The sequence below is a fragment of the Prionailurus bengalensis genome, chromosome A2 (assembly GCF_016509475.1).
Source record: "Prionailurus bengalensis isolate Pbe53 chromosome A2, Fcat_Pben_1.1_paternal_pri, whole genome shotgun sequence".
NCBI lineage: Eukaryota > Metazoa > Chordata > Mammalia > Carnivora > Felidae > Prionailurus > Prionailurus bengalensis.
The window spans coordinates 25,851,683-25,870,743 of NC_057348.1; the positions used below are offsets into that span (position 1 = coordinate 25,851,683).

The window sequence follows — 19,061 nt, forward strand, 5'->3', positions numbered from 1 at the left end:
AAAGAGGTTAGAGAGGGAGGGAGCCAAACCAAGAGAGACTCTTAAAAACTGACAATAAACTGAGGGTTGATGGGGGGTGGGAAGGAGGGGAGGGTGGGTGATGGGTATTGAGGAGGGCACCTGTTGGGATGAGCACTGGGTGTTGTATGGAAACCAATTTGATAATAGATTTCATATTTAAAAAAAAAAAAGTCAATGTTAACATGCCATTCACATTCATATACTCAAAAAGCAAAGCCATATAAAGCAACTTGATAGGTTCAGAAAAAGCATTTAATAAAATCCAAAGCCCATTCCTGATTTTTAAAAAATCTCAGCAAACTAGGAATAGAAGAGGCCTTCACTGGGGCACACAGGTGGCTCAGTGAGTTAAGCATCCAACTTCGACTCAGGTCATGATTTCACAGTTCATGGGTTCAAGCCCCACGTTGGGCTTTGTGCTGACAGCTCAGAGCCTGCAGCCTGCTTCGAATTCTGTGTCTCCCTCTCATTCTCTGCCGCTCCCCACTTGCTGTCTCTCTCACTCAAAAATGAATAAATGTTCAAAAAAAATTAAAAATTATTTAAAAAAAAAGAGGCCTTCATCAACTTGATAAAGGACATCTACAAAAAAAAAAAACAAAACCCCACAGCTAATATCATGCTTTATTATTAAAGGCTGAATGCTATCCTTTTAGATCAGGAACAAAACAGTGATGTCCTTTCTCACCAGCACTATTCAACATTGTACTGGAGGTTCTAGCCAGTGCAATCAGGCAAGAAAAATAAAATTCATCTACTGGAAAGAAGTAAAATAGTCAATATTCATAGGTGTAATAATCTTCTAAAAATATGATGGAATCTATAAAAAGAAAGCTACTAGAACTAGTAAATGAATTTATCAAGGTTATGGGATACAATATCACTATACAAAAATCAACTATATGGGAGTATTTTGAACTAAGCTTTTGAATGAAAAACTGAAAATTGAATTTTAAAACTGGTATCATTACATCAAAAATAAGACCAGCTTAGTGATAAATGTGACAGATGTAAAACATTTGTACCCTGAAAACCACAAAATATTGCTGAAATTAAAGAAGACATAAGTAATGGACAGATATATTTTGTTCATGGATCAGGGGGCAAAATTATTAAGGTATCACTTCTCTACCAATTTATCTATAGATTTAATACAACTGCAATCAAAATCCCATGAAGATTTTGTGTAGAAATTCACAGACTTTTGCTTCTTCAAAAGATGTTGCTATGAAAATGAAAAGACCCGTCACAAAGTAGGGGGATGGGAGGGGAAATGTTTGCAAACCATATATCTGAAAAAGAACTTGTATCAAGAATATAGAGAGAACTCTCAAAACTCAACCATTAGAAATTAAACAACTCATTTTAAAAAGAGCAAAAGAATTTAGCAGAAACTTTACCAGAAAAAAAAAAGTATGTAGATGAATAAAAAGAACAAAGATAGATGTTCAATGTCATAGATCATCAGGGAAATGCAAATTAAAATCCCAATGAGATAAGAATATAAACCAATTAGAATGGCTAAAATTAAAAAGGCTGCCATACTAAGTGCTGGGTAGGATGTGCAGAGAATGGAAATCATACACAGCTGGTGGAAACAAATTGGTACAACCACTTCAGAAAAGTTTGGCAGTTTCTTAAAAAGGTAACCATTCACCTCATCATTCAAGTCCTAGGTGTTTACCCAAGAAGAAAGGATATATATGTCTATACAAAATGCTTATACATGAATGTTCATAGCAGTTTTATTTGAAATAGTCAAAAACTAGAAATGACCCAAATGTCCATCCACAGTTGAGTAGATAAGACTTTTTTGTTAGAGCCATATAATAGAATATACTCAGCAATAAAAGGAATGAACTATCAATACATGTAACATGAACAAATCTCAAAACAATTATGCTGAGTAAAAGAAGTTAGATCCCTCTCTGCACAAGGAGCAGGTCTCCTGCCACAGCCCCTTACTCTCTGAAAATGTACATGCATACCAAATTTGTCTTGACCCCTTCACTAGTCAGGAGCACGTCTCAGCTGCTAAGTTGACCACTTTTTGCAGCAGTGCTAAAACAACCAGAGAAACTGCCAATGAGACCCTCAGGAACTGGGCAGCCTCACTTATCCCTAGTCATAAATTCTAAATGAGTGCCATTTCAAGGGACATTGACACAGCAGCTGAATTCAGTGGGGTTGCGGCTGCCACAGCCAGATGGCTGGCTCTGGGGCTGGGATTTGGACTGTGTTTGGGAGCCTTATCACTGGTTATGTCAGGAACTTTTCTTTGAAGCAACAGCTCTTCTTGTACGTCATTCTGGGCTTTGCCCTCTCAGAGGCCATGGGGCTCTTTTGCCTGATGGTAGCCTTTTTCATCGTCTTCACCATGTTAAGGAGTCCTCTCCACCACCCAGTTCTTTCTCCCATGTCTCATCTGCTCTGTATATTCCTTTTCCTGTATATCACCAGGCAGGCTGGGGCAAGTGGTTGGCTCAGGGTTTGACAGAGGGAAGACAAATACCGTATTAATAACATGTTAAGAAAAAAAGTCAGATCAGAAAAAGAAGTACATACTATATAATTCCATTTTTATCAAACTCTAGAAATACAAACGAACATATAGTGACAGAACACACATCAGTGGTTTGGGGAGAGGGGCAGGAAGGAGTGCGAAGGAGCATGAGGGAATTTTGGGAGGTGATGGGTATGTTCCTATCTCAACTGTGGTGATGGTTTTTATGGGTGTATTCAAATGTCAAAACTTATCAAATTGTACACTTTAAATTTTAGTCTTCAGTTTATTATATGTCAATTATACTTCAATAAAGCTGTTTTTTTAAAAACACAAATTGCTGGGTTCTATCACCAGAGCTTCTGGCTATAAAAATATTTACCCATTTCATTAGATCAAAATCAATCATTTCAATAGTTTCCTACTGAAGTCTAAAAATCTATTCACTTAATGGCAAGTGTGACAACTCTGGAATGTAAAGTTAACTATTTTTCTAAAGTACCTCAATCATTCTACAAGTAATTTATGCTACAATGTATTCCTACTGGTTAGTATAGGGAAACATGAGGAACAGGAAAAAAATGAAGGATCTATGAAGGTTAGCTTTCTACTGGCTAAACAGAAACGATATGATGAGGACACAGAGAATGGGGAGGCAAAAACAAACAAACAAACCCAAAAGACAAAAAACAAAACCAGAAGAACCAAAGCCGAGTGGTGACACCAGTAAAATGGAATGAGAGCTCTGATTATTAGAAAACAATAATCTTAATTTGATTAGGCACAGCACAGCATTCAAGTAATGGGTAACAGAGAAAGGCTGGTACTCAAAAGTGGAAGTAAACCTGCAGAACAGGATATAGCTGAATTCTCCTGCCATGCTTTAACTATTTCAAACAAACTGGGAAGTGTAATTGAAAAAAAAATTTAGGAGCTCTATCTTATTAACAAGTACTAACTTCTATTGGCACAATAATAAATACCACAATTCAGCCAAGTTGTAGATGGCATATAAATATTATATCTTGGATACGTGGAAAGATATTAAATTCTTAATGATAATTTAGTTACTAATATGAGTTAACATATTTTGTTATAGATATTTATCCATAGTTAGAGACTTTTTTTGTCTTCCTAAACTGTTTTTAGAAGACTAATATTGGGAAGTTAGTAATTAAGTTTTTCCCCAAGTTCTGTTAAAAGGAGAAAGTTAGTAAAATTCAGTTGTATACAAACAAATGAATTAAGTTATGAGCAAATGAAAACAAAAGGACAGATTTTAATGGAATTTCTTTTAAATGAACTGAAATATTTCATAGTGTCCGTTCAAGATATTACCTAGTAACTTCAAAAAAGAATAACATCCAATATATTTTATTAATAAATTAAAATCCAAAGAATAGTATCATATACTTTCAAAAAGGAGATGAAGAAATAAGTAATTTGAGATTAAAAAAGAAAAGGTTAAAAAAAAAGGTAGTAAATAAGGGAGAATCTAACAATAACTATGTAGATTACTAAGCTAAAATTTTTTCATCAGAACATTTCATGAAATCAATACACTACCACGAAGGATATGAAATCACTTAATTATCTGTTATTACACTGGACTGTCCACTTGCTCATAGTAAACAGAAGAAGGTTTTCATTTGAATTTTTAAAAATAAGTTAGGAAGTAAAAGACATCTCATAATGCACAAGTTTCATTTATTATGTGTTTTTTCAAGCATTCCAACCTTACTCAGAAATAACACAAGATATCCAAGTGCTTTAAAATCCAAGGCCTTTAATTCACTTTTCAGTAATGGCCATAAATGCCTTCATAAAACCTCTTTTCCACTGAAAACAGAAGGCACTAGGCATTACATAACACCCTGAAAGCAGTGATTCCTTCTGATGCTGGTGGAGATAAACATTAAACGGTAGGTTTTAGATCTTAACAATGTCTCCTCAAAAAAAAAAAAAAAAAAAAAAAAAAGGCAACACTGAAAATCACACAAAAAATTGTTACTAGTCAGTCTTTCCAGGTTCCCAATCCAATTTTAAGTTATTTTTACAAATACATAATTTGAAATTAATAGATAAACCAGGTAAGTATGATAATGGTTTTCAACATGTGTTAGGTTTTAGTTAAATATGAAGATACTGTTATTGTGCTACTTGGCATCCTCTGTTACTCATTAGCTGTGCAAAATAAACTTGAAATGATACATCCTGTAGTGGTATAATTTAAAAGATCCTTGATATGACACTAAGGACTTCCAAATTCTGGTCACAAACTGTATATAAATTGTAAGATTATTAAAATACCCCTTTTTGAAAAATAATAAGATGACCATTTATACCTAAATAAGGTTTCCCAGAAAGATACGAAATACTTTAGCATATAAAAGTAGTTGCCCCTTTTCCATAAAGACAATGTTGTTTCACAAAATAACTCATATGGATCCAAGGCAAATGATTTCTTTCAAATGCCATATTCTCTCTATGACTTTGAGGTATGCTTCAAGAGACTGTATCCATGAGAAAAGGGCACATTTGGGTATAAGACCACAGTTACAAACACAAGGAGGCTTTCTGGGTCAGAAGTGCCCTTAAGAGTTGCATTAACAGAAAATGAGATAGCTTCTGAAGTCATTTCTATTACAAACACATAACAACTAAATTTGGTTACTTAGAGGGTAATTCAAGACACAGCTATTTACATATGTGCTATGTCATGTGTGGCTATTTTAAATAGTGGCTTCTGGAGGACACTCCTACTCAAACACAAACCAAACAACTGTACTCTACCAAACCACAATCTTCTATTTTTGGCAAGGTAGCACAGTTTAAACAAAACAAAACAAAAACAAACAAAACAACAACAACAACAACAACAACAAACTAGCTCTAACAGCGATTTAGGCAAAATTCCCCATGTCTAACAACAGTAGAGAAAGTGTTCAGAGAAATATGAATTTGGGGGGAAAAAAGTTCCATACTAAACAAATAATGCTGAAAATTAATCTTATAATCACCCAAATGACTATAACATAAAAGGTTTATGAATGCCTTTGAAATAATAGTTCAGTTTTTAAAATAGCTGATTATGAGTTTTACAATTAGAGTGTCTCTGAAAAACATACAAGCTAATTAACTTAAACAGGTCCAACCAGTAAATGATAAGAGGAAATAAACCCTTCCATAATTAATGCCAGATGCTTTCTTGCCTTTGGAGAAAGTCGTAAGATTAAATCTGAAATGGTACAGAATATACTGAAATGAAACTTACATGACCACTGAAAAAAATCACCCAGCAGGGCACTAACAATAAACATGATGGGAGGCAAGAAATGTATCTTTAAGCAATGATTACTCAGAAGAATGCCTTATAAAATTATGTATCATAATTAAGAAAAAGCTTCAAGAGTAGCAGCTGGGCTTTGTGAAACATGTAGGACAACAGAAGGCACTACAAAAGCATTAATCACTTCTAACTACAGTTGGACAGTTCAGTATTTTCCTTAAGAAGAGAGCCAGTGTGAATGTTATTTTTATATATCCCCCTGAGTTTTAACATGATTGGGCAAAGCAGCACCAATTTAAAAAAATATCTGCAATGCCAGCACTGCAGTTTGGAATCACTTATACTGATGGCCCCACAGGTCTCTCATAAGAGCACTTTAGAACATGATTAAAAATATAGAAATGCCTCTCGGTGTTTCAATATTAAAGTGGAACCACCACAGATGTCCATTTTTAAAAATAATGCACTAAAAAGGTCTGTTTAGTCAGTATAGTCTTTCCACCCTGTAGCTAGCATTCACGGCTATTTTCCACGCTGAGACATCTCCTTTGCGCGTCGGGTTGAAATGTCAGTATGCTTCATGGTGCACAATCCTTTTCGGCTGGAAAATCCTGGCAAATATCATGTCATGCCCGTTTTGAGCAGTATGCCTTGTAGGTCCTCTGGCAACGCTAAGATAATTGCATCTATGTGTGTCCGTAACTTTTCCATAGTGTCAGGTTTCACAGGTAAATGTTCTCGATCAGCCTGCAACTACATAAGGAACATTTGGAAGCATTTAAATTATCCTGAGTCTGTACTAGGACATTATATTCTCTAAATGAACAGTTTTATTATCTAATGATTGGAAGATTCAAACTTATACCAGAATTTATAGAAACTGTAAAAAAGCAAAGAATATGCCATTTAAACAATATATTGCTGGCTCAATAAAAGACTTCTATGTAAATTAATAGATAATACCTATAAGTACAATGTGGTATTAAATATAAATGACAATTTTTTTTTCTTAAGTTTACTTATTTATTGAGAGAGAGAGAGAGAGAGAGAGAGAGAGAGAGAGAGAATCCCGAGCAGGCTCCATGCTGTCAGCACAGAATCCGATGTGGGGCTTGATCTCAGAAATTGTGAGATCATGACCTGAGCGGAAATCAAGAGTTGGATGGATGCTTAACCAACTGAGCCACCCAGGCGCCCTGACGATGTTTTTTGTAGAGCTCAGTAGACCTCTTATAAATATTTTTTAAAATAATATGGCACCATTATGATCTGTTTGAGTGGCCAAGTATTTTCACTCAGATCTACCATCAATTGACCAATCTTAAGTCCTCTCATTTAAAAAGCTACTTCGGCAACGTATCATGAACTATCACCTCAGCAGTGAGAAAAATATCGTCATGGATCTTTGCTGTTTTGGCTACGTACCAGCTTGTTTTTTAGCTTCAATACAAGGTCAACTGTTTCTACCTCTGTGTGTTTCTGGGTCCAGAGAAGTAAGTCCTAGAAGAATAAACAAATCCCAAATCAGCAAATAACCAAATGACTTCTCAAACTGCTCTATTTTAACAGGCAAGGCTACTGACAAGGAAGGATAGGAAGGAAAAGGAGAACAGAGTATATAAATCAGATACAGCATTACAGTACAAGAATAATTCTGTAGATAATATTCTAACAACATTAATTAGATCATTTTTGGCATTAGCTAGAACAACTGTCTACTACTTGGAAATAAAACAAAATATAAAACTCGTGTCTGAGATAGCCCTTTTAGATCAATAAAGAAAAAACTGCAATTCAAAGTAAAATACTAATGCCCATCCCTACTAAGTAGTACGTATTTCAATTTATAAGGAACAAATTAAGATACTTGTGAACATGAATATATTACTGGATATAAGCTTTATATCTACAAATAAGTTCCTCCTGGGCTTCTCTGTAGTTGTCTTCATTGTATTCCTTCTCTCAACCACAGTCACTGGGAGTTCACTCCAAGACTAGCCCACCTCAAGCTAAATAAAAATTAGGCTATCCTTTATATTTTCACAAGTAGCTTAATTTAAAATAGTCTGGTAACAAATTATAGATTATAAACAGTCAAAATACAGGAAAAAATTGTTAATAATAAAAATAAAAAATTGTTAATAAAGGTGCTCAGATCTGAATCTTGATTCTATCCAGTGGCATGCTGGTAAATATTTAACCACCAGTTCTCCAGGAAAAGTCTCTGGTTTGTAGCATTTGCCAGTGTGGTGTAATACTCCCACTATAGCCAGTTTCAATCTACCAACTTGAGATCACTGAATGCAAAGCTGGGAAGAGATGTACACAGTCAGCTCCTGTGGGTCAGTGCAAGTGGACTCTAGCTCACTGCTGACTCCACCACTTAGCAGTGATATGATCTGAAGCAAGTCACTTAACTTATAATCTTTGGGGATCTCATAATGAAGATCATAACACACCCACTTCAATTAATTATTGTGTGGACTAAAAAACATTATCCATATAAAACACCTATACAGTCCTTGGCACATAGCACATGATCCAGAAAAGTTAGTTATTATTATTTACAAAGTAGTGGATATGGGTATAATCTCCCAGCTTCTAAGGATAATGTTATCTTTATTTTCAATAATTGTTAATCATCACACAAACATACTGTCTTCTAACCTCTTCACAAAGAACTTCTAAATGGAGTGCCTCCAATTTCTGGGTCATTTCCTTCCGCCGGGTCTTGAACCAACCATCAAAATTCGGAGATTTTAGAAAATGCCTATAAAAACAAATTTTAAAAATGCAAAGTTTGATTATGACTTACCTGTTCTCCTCAATACCTTTCCTAAACTACAGCTTGGATAACTGAAACAATGGAATTTTTTTTAAAAATATAAGTTTAAAGCCAGTTTTTTGTTTTTATTTTTTTAATGCTTATTTATTTTGAGAGAGAGAGAGAGAGAGAGAGAGAGAGAAAGTGCATGCAGCAGAGAAGGGGCAGACAGCAAGGGATAGAGACAATCCCAAGTAGGCTCTGTGCTGACAGCAGAGCTCAATCCCATGAACCATGAGATCATGACCTGAGCTTAAAACAAGAGTCAGATGCTTAACCGACTGAGCCACCTCAGGTGCTCCTTTGTTTTGTTTTTATTTTAATTTTATTTATTTATTTTTTAACATTTATTTATTTTTGAGAGACAGAGAGAGACAGAGTATGAGCAGGGGAGGGGCAGAGAGACAGGGAGACACAGAATCCGAAGCAGGCTCCAGGCTCCGAGCTGTTAGCACAGAGCCCGACGCAGGGCTCGGACTCACAAACCACGAGATCATGACCTGAGCTGAAGTCGGACACTCAACCGACTGAGCCACCCAGGCGCCCCTGTTTTGTTTTTAAATAAGGCTCTACAGATGGGTGAAAAAGAAGAAAAAAAAATGACCAACCGGTAAAGTCCAATCCAATCGCCTTTTATTCTAGAGGTCAGCTGAGGTCCTGTTTTCTCAAGTGTTTTCATAAATTCTTCTGGGAGGAATTGTCTTAATTGGGGTGGACTCTAGAAATTAGGACATACTGATTTAAAAATCAGAAATAGATATATTCACAAAAGTTAATTACAGTTAGAGAACTCAAATAGGAATTTTTTTTTCTTTTCTTTTTTTTTTTTTTCTTAATTTTTTTTTCAATGTTTATTTACTTTTGGGACAGAGAGAGACAGAGTATGAATGGGGGAGGGGCAGAGAGAGAGGGAGACACAGAATCGGAAACAGGCTCCAGGCTCTGAGCCATCAGCCCAGAGCCCGACGCGGGGCTCGAACTCACGGACCTCGAGATCGTGACCTGGCTGAAGTCGGACGCTTAACCGACTGCACCACCCAGGCGCCCCCTCAAATAGGAATTTAACTGAATAAGTTATACCTTCCATGGAGAGATGCTTTTCTGCAAAGGCATCAAGCTTGCCACATATCTTTCCTAAAACCAATAAAAAAATTCATCAAAGTTAGGCATTCTTACCTAGAGAGTCTTCAAAACCATTTAAACAGACTGACCTGAAAGAAATGGGTTTCTAAGTTTTCCATCATGTGCTCTTTCAATGGACAGCAGCAGTGCCATCACAGCCCACGACAGACATAACAAAACTTAGATTGAATTGAGAAGTCAGACTTTCAGTAAGAATTTAACTAAATCTTAGATAATCCAAGGGTCTGCATAATCATTAGCCTTAATGGGGGAGTATGTGCCAGAAAATGTACTCAACATTATACATGCATGATCTCTTTTAATCCTTGCAAACATCCCATGTGGCAGTAATTACTGGAAAACAGGCTTTGAAAGGCTGAATAACCTGCTCATGGTCACAGAGCCTGAACCTGAATTCGGGTGTATTGACTTTAGCCCATGCCTTTAAGGACTGCAGTAAAGTTCATTTACTTAGACAGATTTAAATGGAACAAAATTAATTAACACGCATAGAACAAGAAAGACTATTTCATCTCAAAATGTAATAGCAAAGATCTCCATGTTGCTCCCATATAATATTCACAGATAGATTATGTTAGTAACTACATGGAATCTCTCTCTGATGCAGTATCCAGACTAGGACCACATTATGGTACTGTCGTATACTGTGAATCATCTTTTAGTATTTTAATATGTTATTCCACTAAATTTCATAGAATACCCATATCATCTAGCCATTTATTCCATATTGAGTGCTATCAGATGCCAGACTGAGGAAAAGATAATGAACAAGACAGACAAGGCCCCTGTCATCATGGAGCTACCAGTCTCATGGATATCATACCAAACTGTGCTCAAGAAAATAATATCAGAGAAAGAAGCTCCAGGTTAACTTTCTTTTAAGGTGCAAATGCAATAATCATATAACATTTCACAATTATCTCATTTAAGATTCACAACAACCCTGAAAGATATTTAGGAAAAGTGGAATTAGTCACTTTTACAGTAAAAGAAAATGAGTGTCAGTGAAAGGAAGTGACTTGCCAAAGTCACAAAGTTAATATTAGAACAGAGTCCAGGTCTCCTGCAAATCACTCTATTTTTAATCACCAAACACATGAGCAAGCCAAACAACTTAAGGTTTTTGTGAATGGGAAAAACATGCATATAGCCTTCAACAAATCATTAAACAAATATATATGTTAACTTACTAATGGAATGATGAAACTTTGTGTCAGTTCCAAAAAATAGCGACGGAGAATAACACTTTGAGCCTCAGAAGGACGTTTCTGTTGTACGCCCTTAAAAGAAAAAGCAATGAGAACATACATTCTAGTATAAGGGAATATAAAACAGTGGATAATTATAGTAGCTCGACTGATATGTAAATATGTATTTTACTTGATTAAAAAAAAACAAAACCAGAACTTCACCTTGAAGTAATTTAACCTAAAGTTCATTGTGCAATATCCTGTGGAAAAAAATCCTTAGAGTAAAATAACACATGTTCATCCTGTACTTAAAAGTATCAGTTTACAATGAATGGTCTTTACTTCATACTTGCTGTATTAGTATTATTTACATTTCCCCAAAAAATGGTAACTATCTCCTGTTAGGTGCTAAACTACCTCATGGAAGAAGAGTACATTACTTTTTCACTGTAACTCCCAAGTTTCTAGAAAGACTGGCACTATTTGGTAACTGCAGCCCCACATTTCAAGCCCATAACTTTTGCTTGCTTTAGTCTCCTGATTTTTATGAAGCTTTGGTTCAAAAGAAAGACCTCATTTCATATCATTATACCTAATGCACATGCTGCCTAACTGGATATTGCATACCTGAACAAGGAAATTTAAATTAATAATATGAGCAAGTAATTACCTTCTGTAATTGTTTTATGATCTCTTCATCTCTATTTAGATATGGCTTATAAGAAGTATAAACTCCTAAGAAGTAAATGAAAGAAAATAAGGTGAACAGTAAGACCCAGGTAGTCATTTAAGTATATATTTAAAAATAATTAAAAAAAATAAAAATTAATACCAGGTTTAGAATCCAGAGTCTTTAGGTTCTTCAATTTTTTCACTTTAACCTGCTTAGGAATTTCACCTGAAGGAAACATCATAAAGATTCTTACACTATTCAAGTTTTACACACTATAAAACTGGAATTTTATCAGATTAAGAATTGTCTGTTTATTACTTAGGGATCTTGTAGCTAAAGCATTCTTTAGAGTTTTATTTTATTATTTATTTATTTTTAAGAGAGTTAGCAAGCAGAGGAGAGGGGCAGAGGGAAAGAAAGAGAGAACCTTAAGCAGGCTCCAAGCTCAGCACAGAGCCCAACACAGGGCTTGATCTCATGACCCCAGAATCATGACCTGAGTCGAAATCAAGAGTCAGATGCTCACTCAACTGACTGAGCCACCCAGGCGCCCCATGAAGTATTCTTAACATCAAATAGTATTGAAGAGTTTATTCATGGTACTTTAAAACTGGATAAAGGGAATGTGGGATTATTATAGTATTACAGAAACAATGTGTGTAAATTATATAAAATGGGTATTTGATCTTTCATTAATATCTATCATTACTCAAAATTTTTCCTTTTGTCACTCAACTTATAATTTAAAATCTTTGTGCCAAATACATGAAATTGAAAATCTATGTGGCAAATATTAACAAAATACCCCTTGAAGAGTAAATGGAATTATAAGGAACTCCTAAGTTAGTATGCAGATATAGTATTCAAAAGTGTTTTTCAGACACCTCCCCAAATTGTTTTTGCACTGTAGAAACTTACACTGCCACCAGGTGGTGACAGTGTATGCCACAACCACAGGTCTGAGGCACAGATGGACAGGACTCCTGAGCAGGACTGCTGTGACAACTTGCACAGCATATGCTGTGGTTCTGGTTTTGGGGTCAAGGGAAGCTGCAATCTAAATAACCCTCTCATCAGCAGAAAAATGCCTCAAGTTAAGCACTTAGAAGCGTCAACAGCACACTAGACTTATCAGACTTTTTCTTTTCCTTTCTCTGTCCTCCTCTCTGCCTAAGAGTAAGAAGACCTAAAAACTGAAAGACAACCTAGAGATTATCTAATTCAAGGCTCTAAATTGACACAATATTTTTGTTTACATTGTTATGTACATCAAACTGCTATCTAAAGTTATCTCTGGGGTTGAAATTACAGGAACACAGAGCATTTTCGCTTGTAATGTTTTATCATTAAAGAATTTTTAGACCACGTACTGTGGTAAAACAGGTATTCTATAAACTCTCTACTTTGAAATAATTTCAATTTTACAGAAAAGCTGCAGTATGATAAAGGTGATACTCTAATTTTATCAATTGTCCCAATAATAACTTTAAACAGACCCTTGTTATAGAAGTCAATATCATGGATACACAGGCTAATTTTTTTTCATTGATTCAGTAAATGTCAGTAAACCAAGATACTGGAAATAAAAAATAAAACAACTAGTTCCTGGCATCAAATATTCACAATCTAATGGCAAAGTAAGACAAATTGACATACGTGACAATACGAAAGGATATACACTTGGATGAAATTATGAACAAGATACGATGGAAACACAAAAGAGTGTTTTGGCCAAACAGGAGCGAAAAAATTATCGAGGTTTCCTAAAGGAAGTGATATGTAAGCAGTCTTATAAGAGAAATAAAAAGTTATCCAAGGGAAAAAGACCTTTTTAGGTAGAGTTAAGTCCAGAAGCATAAAGAGCATGTTGCCTAAAGAGTTATACATATGGTAAGGATACTAATAGCCACCATATACTCAATCTTATCTGTGCCAGTCCTGGGCTCTGAATACTGTACGAATGATCGCATTTAACCTTCACAAAGAAGTATATTTTACCATGCCCATTTCACAGATGAAAAAACTAAGGCATGGATAAAACAAACTTGGTAGGCCACCAACACTGGCTCTTTATTGCCATTATCCACCCTCATTGGTCAATGTCCCATTTAGACAGGTTGTTAGCTCTAGAGGAACGACTTGTCCAAGGACACACAGATAACATGCTTGAACCACGATATGAAATAAAGCAGTCTAACCCCCTGAGCCATCACTCTTATCCACTACACTACAAAGGTAGGAATGGAGAGTATGCTAAGAAGGGCAAGAGATAAAGCTAGAGAGGTATTCAAAGGTCAGATCAAGAGGAACTATAAAGATGTCTGACATCTAAGGTGACTGAGAGATTGAAAGCATGGGCACGGGGGATGGTGGTTAGGGACAATGAGCTAATAGGATCAAATCTGCACTTAACATACTCCCTGACACCAGGTGGTGATAATGTAAGTCACACTGCAGATCTGAGCCACAGATGGACAGAACTCCTGAGTAGGGCTGCTGTGTTGCACAAAGGAGTTTGAGGTGGAAGAGAAAAGCCTATAGGATAAAATAGAAGCATTGTGGAGTACTGCTCCTGGGTAGAAACAGAACCTGAAGCAAGACACGTGCAGCAAGGAAAGAGAAGAGAGGGAGCTACTGGAGTTCCGTGGAGGAGGTAAAACAAGAGGCTATGGGGACAGCCTGAGAGAACAGCACTGTCCAGAAATGCTCAGGTTTCCAGAATATTTTTGATTCATTAGCCCATAGTTTTTACTTTGTCAACATATTTTATCTATTCCCATGTACTAATTCTTATGAGAATGTCTCTCATCTTGAATCTTGTGGTTGTGCTTTCCAGAGTTCAGAGTAGCTTCTCATCACAAGATCTGTAAAACTTTTTTCCCCTTAATAAGTGCAGAATACTATTTAACTATACAGATAACTACTTTCAAGTCATTCATCTGCCTCTGACCCCAAGAATCCAAAGAATAGCATGTATAAAACCACAATGGTTTGACTAAGTCTAAGTATTTCTGTACTTATTTTCTGTTTCTTTCTGCTCTAATTCACAAAGTACTTGCAATTCCTCTATCCACCAACACTATTTATTAACATATTATTTCCTGAAACTCACTGTGCAAAAAGAACTGAGTATCAGAGCGGGAGAAAAGTTCAGCAGCAGGTTTTGTACATTCTTTATATTCAGTACATTCTGGCTAATAATGAAGATAGGTAGCATCCTTATCCATTTTTTTAAAAAGGTAAAAGACAAAAATAAACCCATGCAGCAATCTTCACTCACACGATTCCCCTCTGATTCATTGGACCTCAACAGGTGTAAGATGCATACTGATCTCTAACCCTAGCCACCATAATTCTTACACTGTAGTATGTAATAGATGAAAAGAACATTCATCATGAAGATACATTGCCTTTACAAAAAAAAAAAATTTTTTTTAATGGATATTTGTCAGATGGCTTTGGGAAAAAAAAGTGTCTGAAAATGAATTAAAGTCCTATAATTACAGACATTTATTTATTTATTTATTTATTTATTTATTTTTTAATTTTTTTTTTCAACGTTTATTTATTTTTGGGACAGAGAGAGACAGAGCATGAACGGGGGAGGGGCAGAGAGAGAGGGAGACACAGAATCGGAAACAGGCTCCAGGCTCTGAGCCATCAGCCCAGAGCCCGACGCGGGGCTCGAACTCCCGGACCGCGAGATCGTGACCTGGCTGAAGTCGGACGCTTAACTGACTGCGCCATCCAGGCGCCCCTATTTATTTATTTTTAAAGTTTTTTTTATTTTTGACAGAGAGAGAGAGAGAGACAGAGCATGAGTTGGGGAGGGGCAGAGAGAGAGAGACAGAACCCAAAGCAGGCTCCAGGCTCTGAGCTGTCAGCACAGAGCCCGACGCGGGGCTCAGACTCACAGACCGCGAGATCATGACCTGAGCCGAAGTCGGACGCTCAACCGACTGAGCCACCCAGGCGCCCCACAGATATTTATTTTAATTAAAAATACCTATTCAGTATCTGTTATGTACAATGCACATTAGAGAGGGGTTTAACATTATTAAATTAATAGTCATCAATGCTGCACCTCTGTATATTGGCATGAGAATCTTTAGGCCAAATATTTTACTGTTAGTGAAATCACCACACCTAATGTCTGCTTAGAAATCATCAGTTTATAACCTGATCCAATATACACTAATAGAATTACTTTCTCTTTGAGGAATATTTGTTAAGTACCACCACCTTAACATTATGTTTCTCTATTTGACAGGATTTAGGTGAACTAAAACTAGGTATAAACCAGAAGAAATAATCATTTTGCATCAGGAGGAATGATCCCTCTATAGGGTTAAAACTAAATGTATGTTTCTGGTAAAGCTGTCTCAGTTTTGCTGTGCCTTCCCTGCAAAATAAAAGTTTTTCTGCAGTTTTACTGACCCTTTCAGATAGTGTGTTTCATAACTTGTGCAGCATATGCAGTGGTCCTGGTCTTCATATCAATGAGCAGAAAAATGCCCCAATATATATACCCAACACTCATAAATTAAAAGATAAATGGATTTTCATGAATATGATACCAAAAGCAAGGGCAATAAAAGAACATACAGATAAACTGGACTCCATCAAAATTTAAAACTTTTGTGCATCAAAGGACACTATAAATGAAAGAATGACAAGGCAAATCACAGAAAGGAGAAAACATTTAAAAAGCATTTATCTGATAACGGATTGGTATCCAGAATATATAAAGAACTACAACTCAACAACAACACAGCAACCTGATTAAAAATCAGGCTAAGAACTTGAAAAGATAATTCTCCAAGGAAGATAACGGTTAGCCGGTAAACGCATGAAAAGGTGCTCAACATTACTAATCACTAGGGAAATGCAAATCAGAACCACAATAAGATACCACCTCACTCCCATTAGGATGGCTACCATCAAAAAATAACAAGTGTTGGCAAGGATGTGGAGAAATTGACACCTTTGTGCATTATTGGTGAGAATGGAAAGTAAAAAAAAAAAAACAAAAAACGGCAGTTTCTCAAAAAAATTAAACACACATAGCTACATGGTCCAACAAACCCACTTTGTGTTTATACTCAAAAGAAGTTAAAAGTAGAGACTCCAAGAGATATTTGTACATCTATGTTCATAGAAGTATTGTTTGCAATAACTCAAAAGTAGAAGTAACCTAAGTGTCCACTGACAGATAAGTGGATAAACAAAATGTGGTATATATATATACAATGGAATATTATTTGGTCTTAAAGAAGTAAATTCTGACACATGCTACAACATGAATGAACCTTGAAGACATTTTGCTAAGTGAAATAAGCCAGTCACAAAAGGACAAGTAAAGTAAAATTCCACTTACATGAAATACCTGAGTAGTCAAATTCTTATCGACAGAAAGTTACTAAAGGCTGGGGCATGGTGGCAGAGAGAGAAGTGGATGGCAAATTATTGTTTAATGGGTATAGAGTTTCAACTTTACAAGATAAAAAGGGCATTTGAGTATATGGTGGTGACTATAGTTCAACAATGCGAATGTACTTAATGCCACTAGACTATATACTTAAAAAATGGTTAAGATGGTAAATTTCATGTTATCTTCATTTTACTTTTAAAAAAAGGAATGCAATTCTTATGCACACTACAACATAAATGAACCCTGAAACAGTGAAATAGGTCAGACACCAAAGGGCAAAAGTCAACTTCACAGAAACAGTAATTAGAATAGAAGTTACCAGGGGTTGGGGGATGCATTAATTGGGGAGTTATTGTTTAACAGATTTTGTATTCGGGTGAACTAAATCCAAATCCTTCTGTTTGAGGTTATGAAGAAGTTCTGGAAATGGACAGTGGCAATGGCTGCACAGTATGAATACACTTAATGCCACTATATTATTTTTAAATGAATTACATACTTAAAAATAGTTACGATGGTAAATTTTATGTTATGTTTATTTTACCCACAAAAACAACTTTTAGGGTAGGTGGGGGAAAGTATCATAAACACTCTAAACGTAATGAAATTTTGCACTTCTGTTAAGACTTGTGCTCCTATACTGGGGCGCCTGGGTGGCTCAGTTAAGCGTTTGACTTTGGTTCAAGTCATGATCTTGTGGTCTGTGGGTCTGAGCCCCGTGTCGGGGCTCAAATAAATAAACATTAAAAAAATAAAAATAAAAATAAAAATAAAAAAACAGAAAAGACTTGTGCTCATATAAGACCTGTGAGTCCCAGAAACAGTTAGACATTAAAGTCTTGACCCAAATCATTGAACTACCTCTGGTGTCTTTGTCCGCAACATATTTTCTCTACTAATTGAACAAGGACCAAACTGAGGACACTGACAACCTCTAGCATTCACTCCTCACTGACCACTAAGGATCTATAAAGCATAATGTTTCCACACACTGCCATCACTTTCTAAAGAAAAAATGATACCTGATGAAGTGGTCCAAATAAGCTCATGATAGAAATAATGAGAAAGAATACATCAGCTCTTCTCTAAAGTAGGCTGCTTAAAATAAAGTCTAATATTCCATACCTGCCCTCATCCCCACTTTGAAAAATAAATTCGAGAATTGTCCCCTCCCCTACCTTGGTCCTAGGTCTTACTTTTATTTTTATTTATTTTAGCTTTTTTAGAAGTTGATATGTTTTAAAAAATTTTTTTTTAATGTTTACTTATTTTTGACAGAAACAGAGCATGAGCAGGGGAGGGGCAGAGACAGAAAGGGAGACACAGAATCTGAAGCAGGGTCCAGGCTCTGAGCTGTCAGCATAGAGCCCGATGTGGGGCTTGAACTCACGAACTGTGAGATCATGAACTGATCCAAAGTCGGATACTTAACCAACTGAGCCACCCAGGTGCCCAATTTTTTTTAATGTTTATTTAGTTTTGAGAGAGAGAGAGAAGGGGGGGGGGGCGCAGAGAGAGAGGGAGACAGAATCAGAAGCAGGTTCCAGGCTCTTGGCTGAGGGCACAGAGCCCAATGTGGGGGTTGAACTCACAATCTGCGAGATCGTGACCTGAGCTGACGTGGGATGCTTAACCAACCAGGCACCCTGGTCCTAGGTCTTGCTTTTAAATGGTTAACTTGAGGGGCGCCAGGGTAACTCAGTCGGTTAAAGCATCTGACTTCGGCTCATGTCATGATCTCACGGTTTGTGAGTTTGAGCCTTGCATCAGGCTCTCTGCTCTCAGCACAGAGCCTGCTTTGGATCTTCGTCTCCCTCCCTTTCTCTCTGCCCCTCCCTTACTCGCTCTCTCTGTCTCAAAAACAAACATTAAAAAAATTTTTTTTTAATTAAAAAAAATGGTGACTTCACTTGCCTGAAGAGGATTCTCAGAGTAGCAAGAATATTAGCTGGCAAGATATCACAAGAAAAGAAAACTACAGACTGCT

The 19,061-nt window shown here is 36.3% G+C and overlaps 1 protein-coding gene and 1 pseudogene across 3 annotated transcripts in view; one reads left to right on the top strand and one right to left on the bottom strand.

The window, feature by feature from the left end:
• The first annotated feature begins 1,971 nt into the window (after positions 1-1,971).
• LOC122487359 lies at positions 1,972-3,940 on the top strand (annotated as a pseudogene).
• Positions 3,941-4,214: 274 nt separating this feature from the next.
• The window catches only part of DENND6A (DENN domain containing 6A), a 67,883-nt gene continuing 53,036 nt past the window's right edge, over positions 4,215-19,061 (bottom strand). For 2 of the 3 annotated variants that reach the window (XM_043587714.1, XM_043587716.1), the window contains 8 exons: positions 11,803-11,868; positions 11,641-11,705; positions 10,971-11,060; positions 9,718-9,771; positions 9,246-9,355; positions 8,481-8,583; positions 7,239-7,313; positions 4,291-6,566 (listed from right to left, as the gene is read on the bottom strand). In XM_043587714.1, the coding sequence (XP_043443649.1) occupies positions 6,435-6,566; positions 7,239-7,313; positions 8,481-8,583; positions 9,246-9,355; positions 9,718-9,771; positions 10,971-11,060; positions 11,641-11,705; positions 11,803-11,868 (695 nt within the window). In that variant the 3' untranslated portion in view covers positions 4,291-6,434. Of the gene's footprint in view, positions 6,567-7,238; positions 7,314-8,480; positions 8,584-9,245; positions 9,356-9,717; positions 9,772-10,970; positions 11,061-11,640; positions 11,706-11,802; positions 11,869-19,061 lie in introns of all 3 variants that reach the window. The other variant, XM_043587715.1, reaches the window with a different exon arrangement.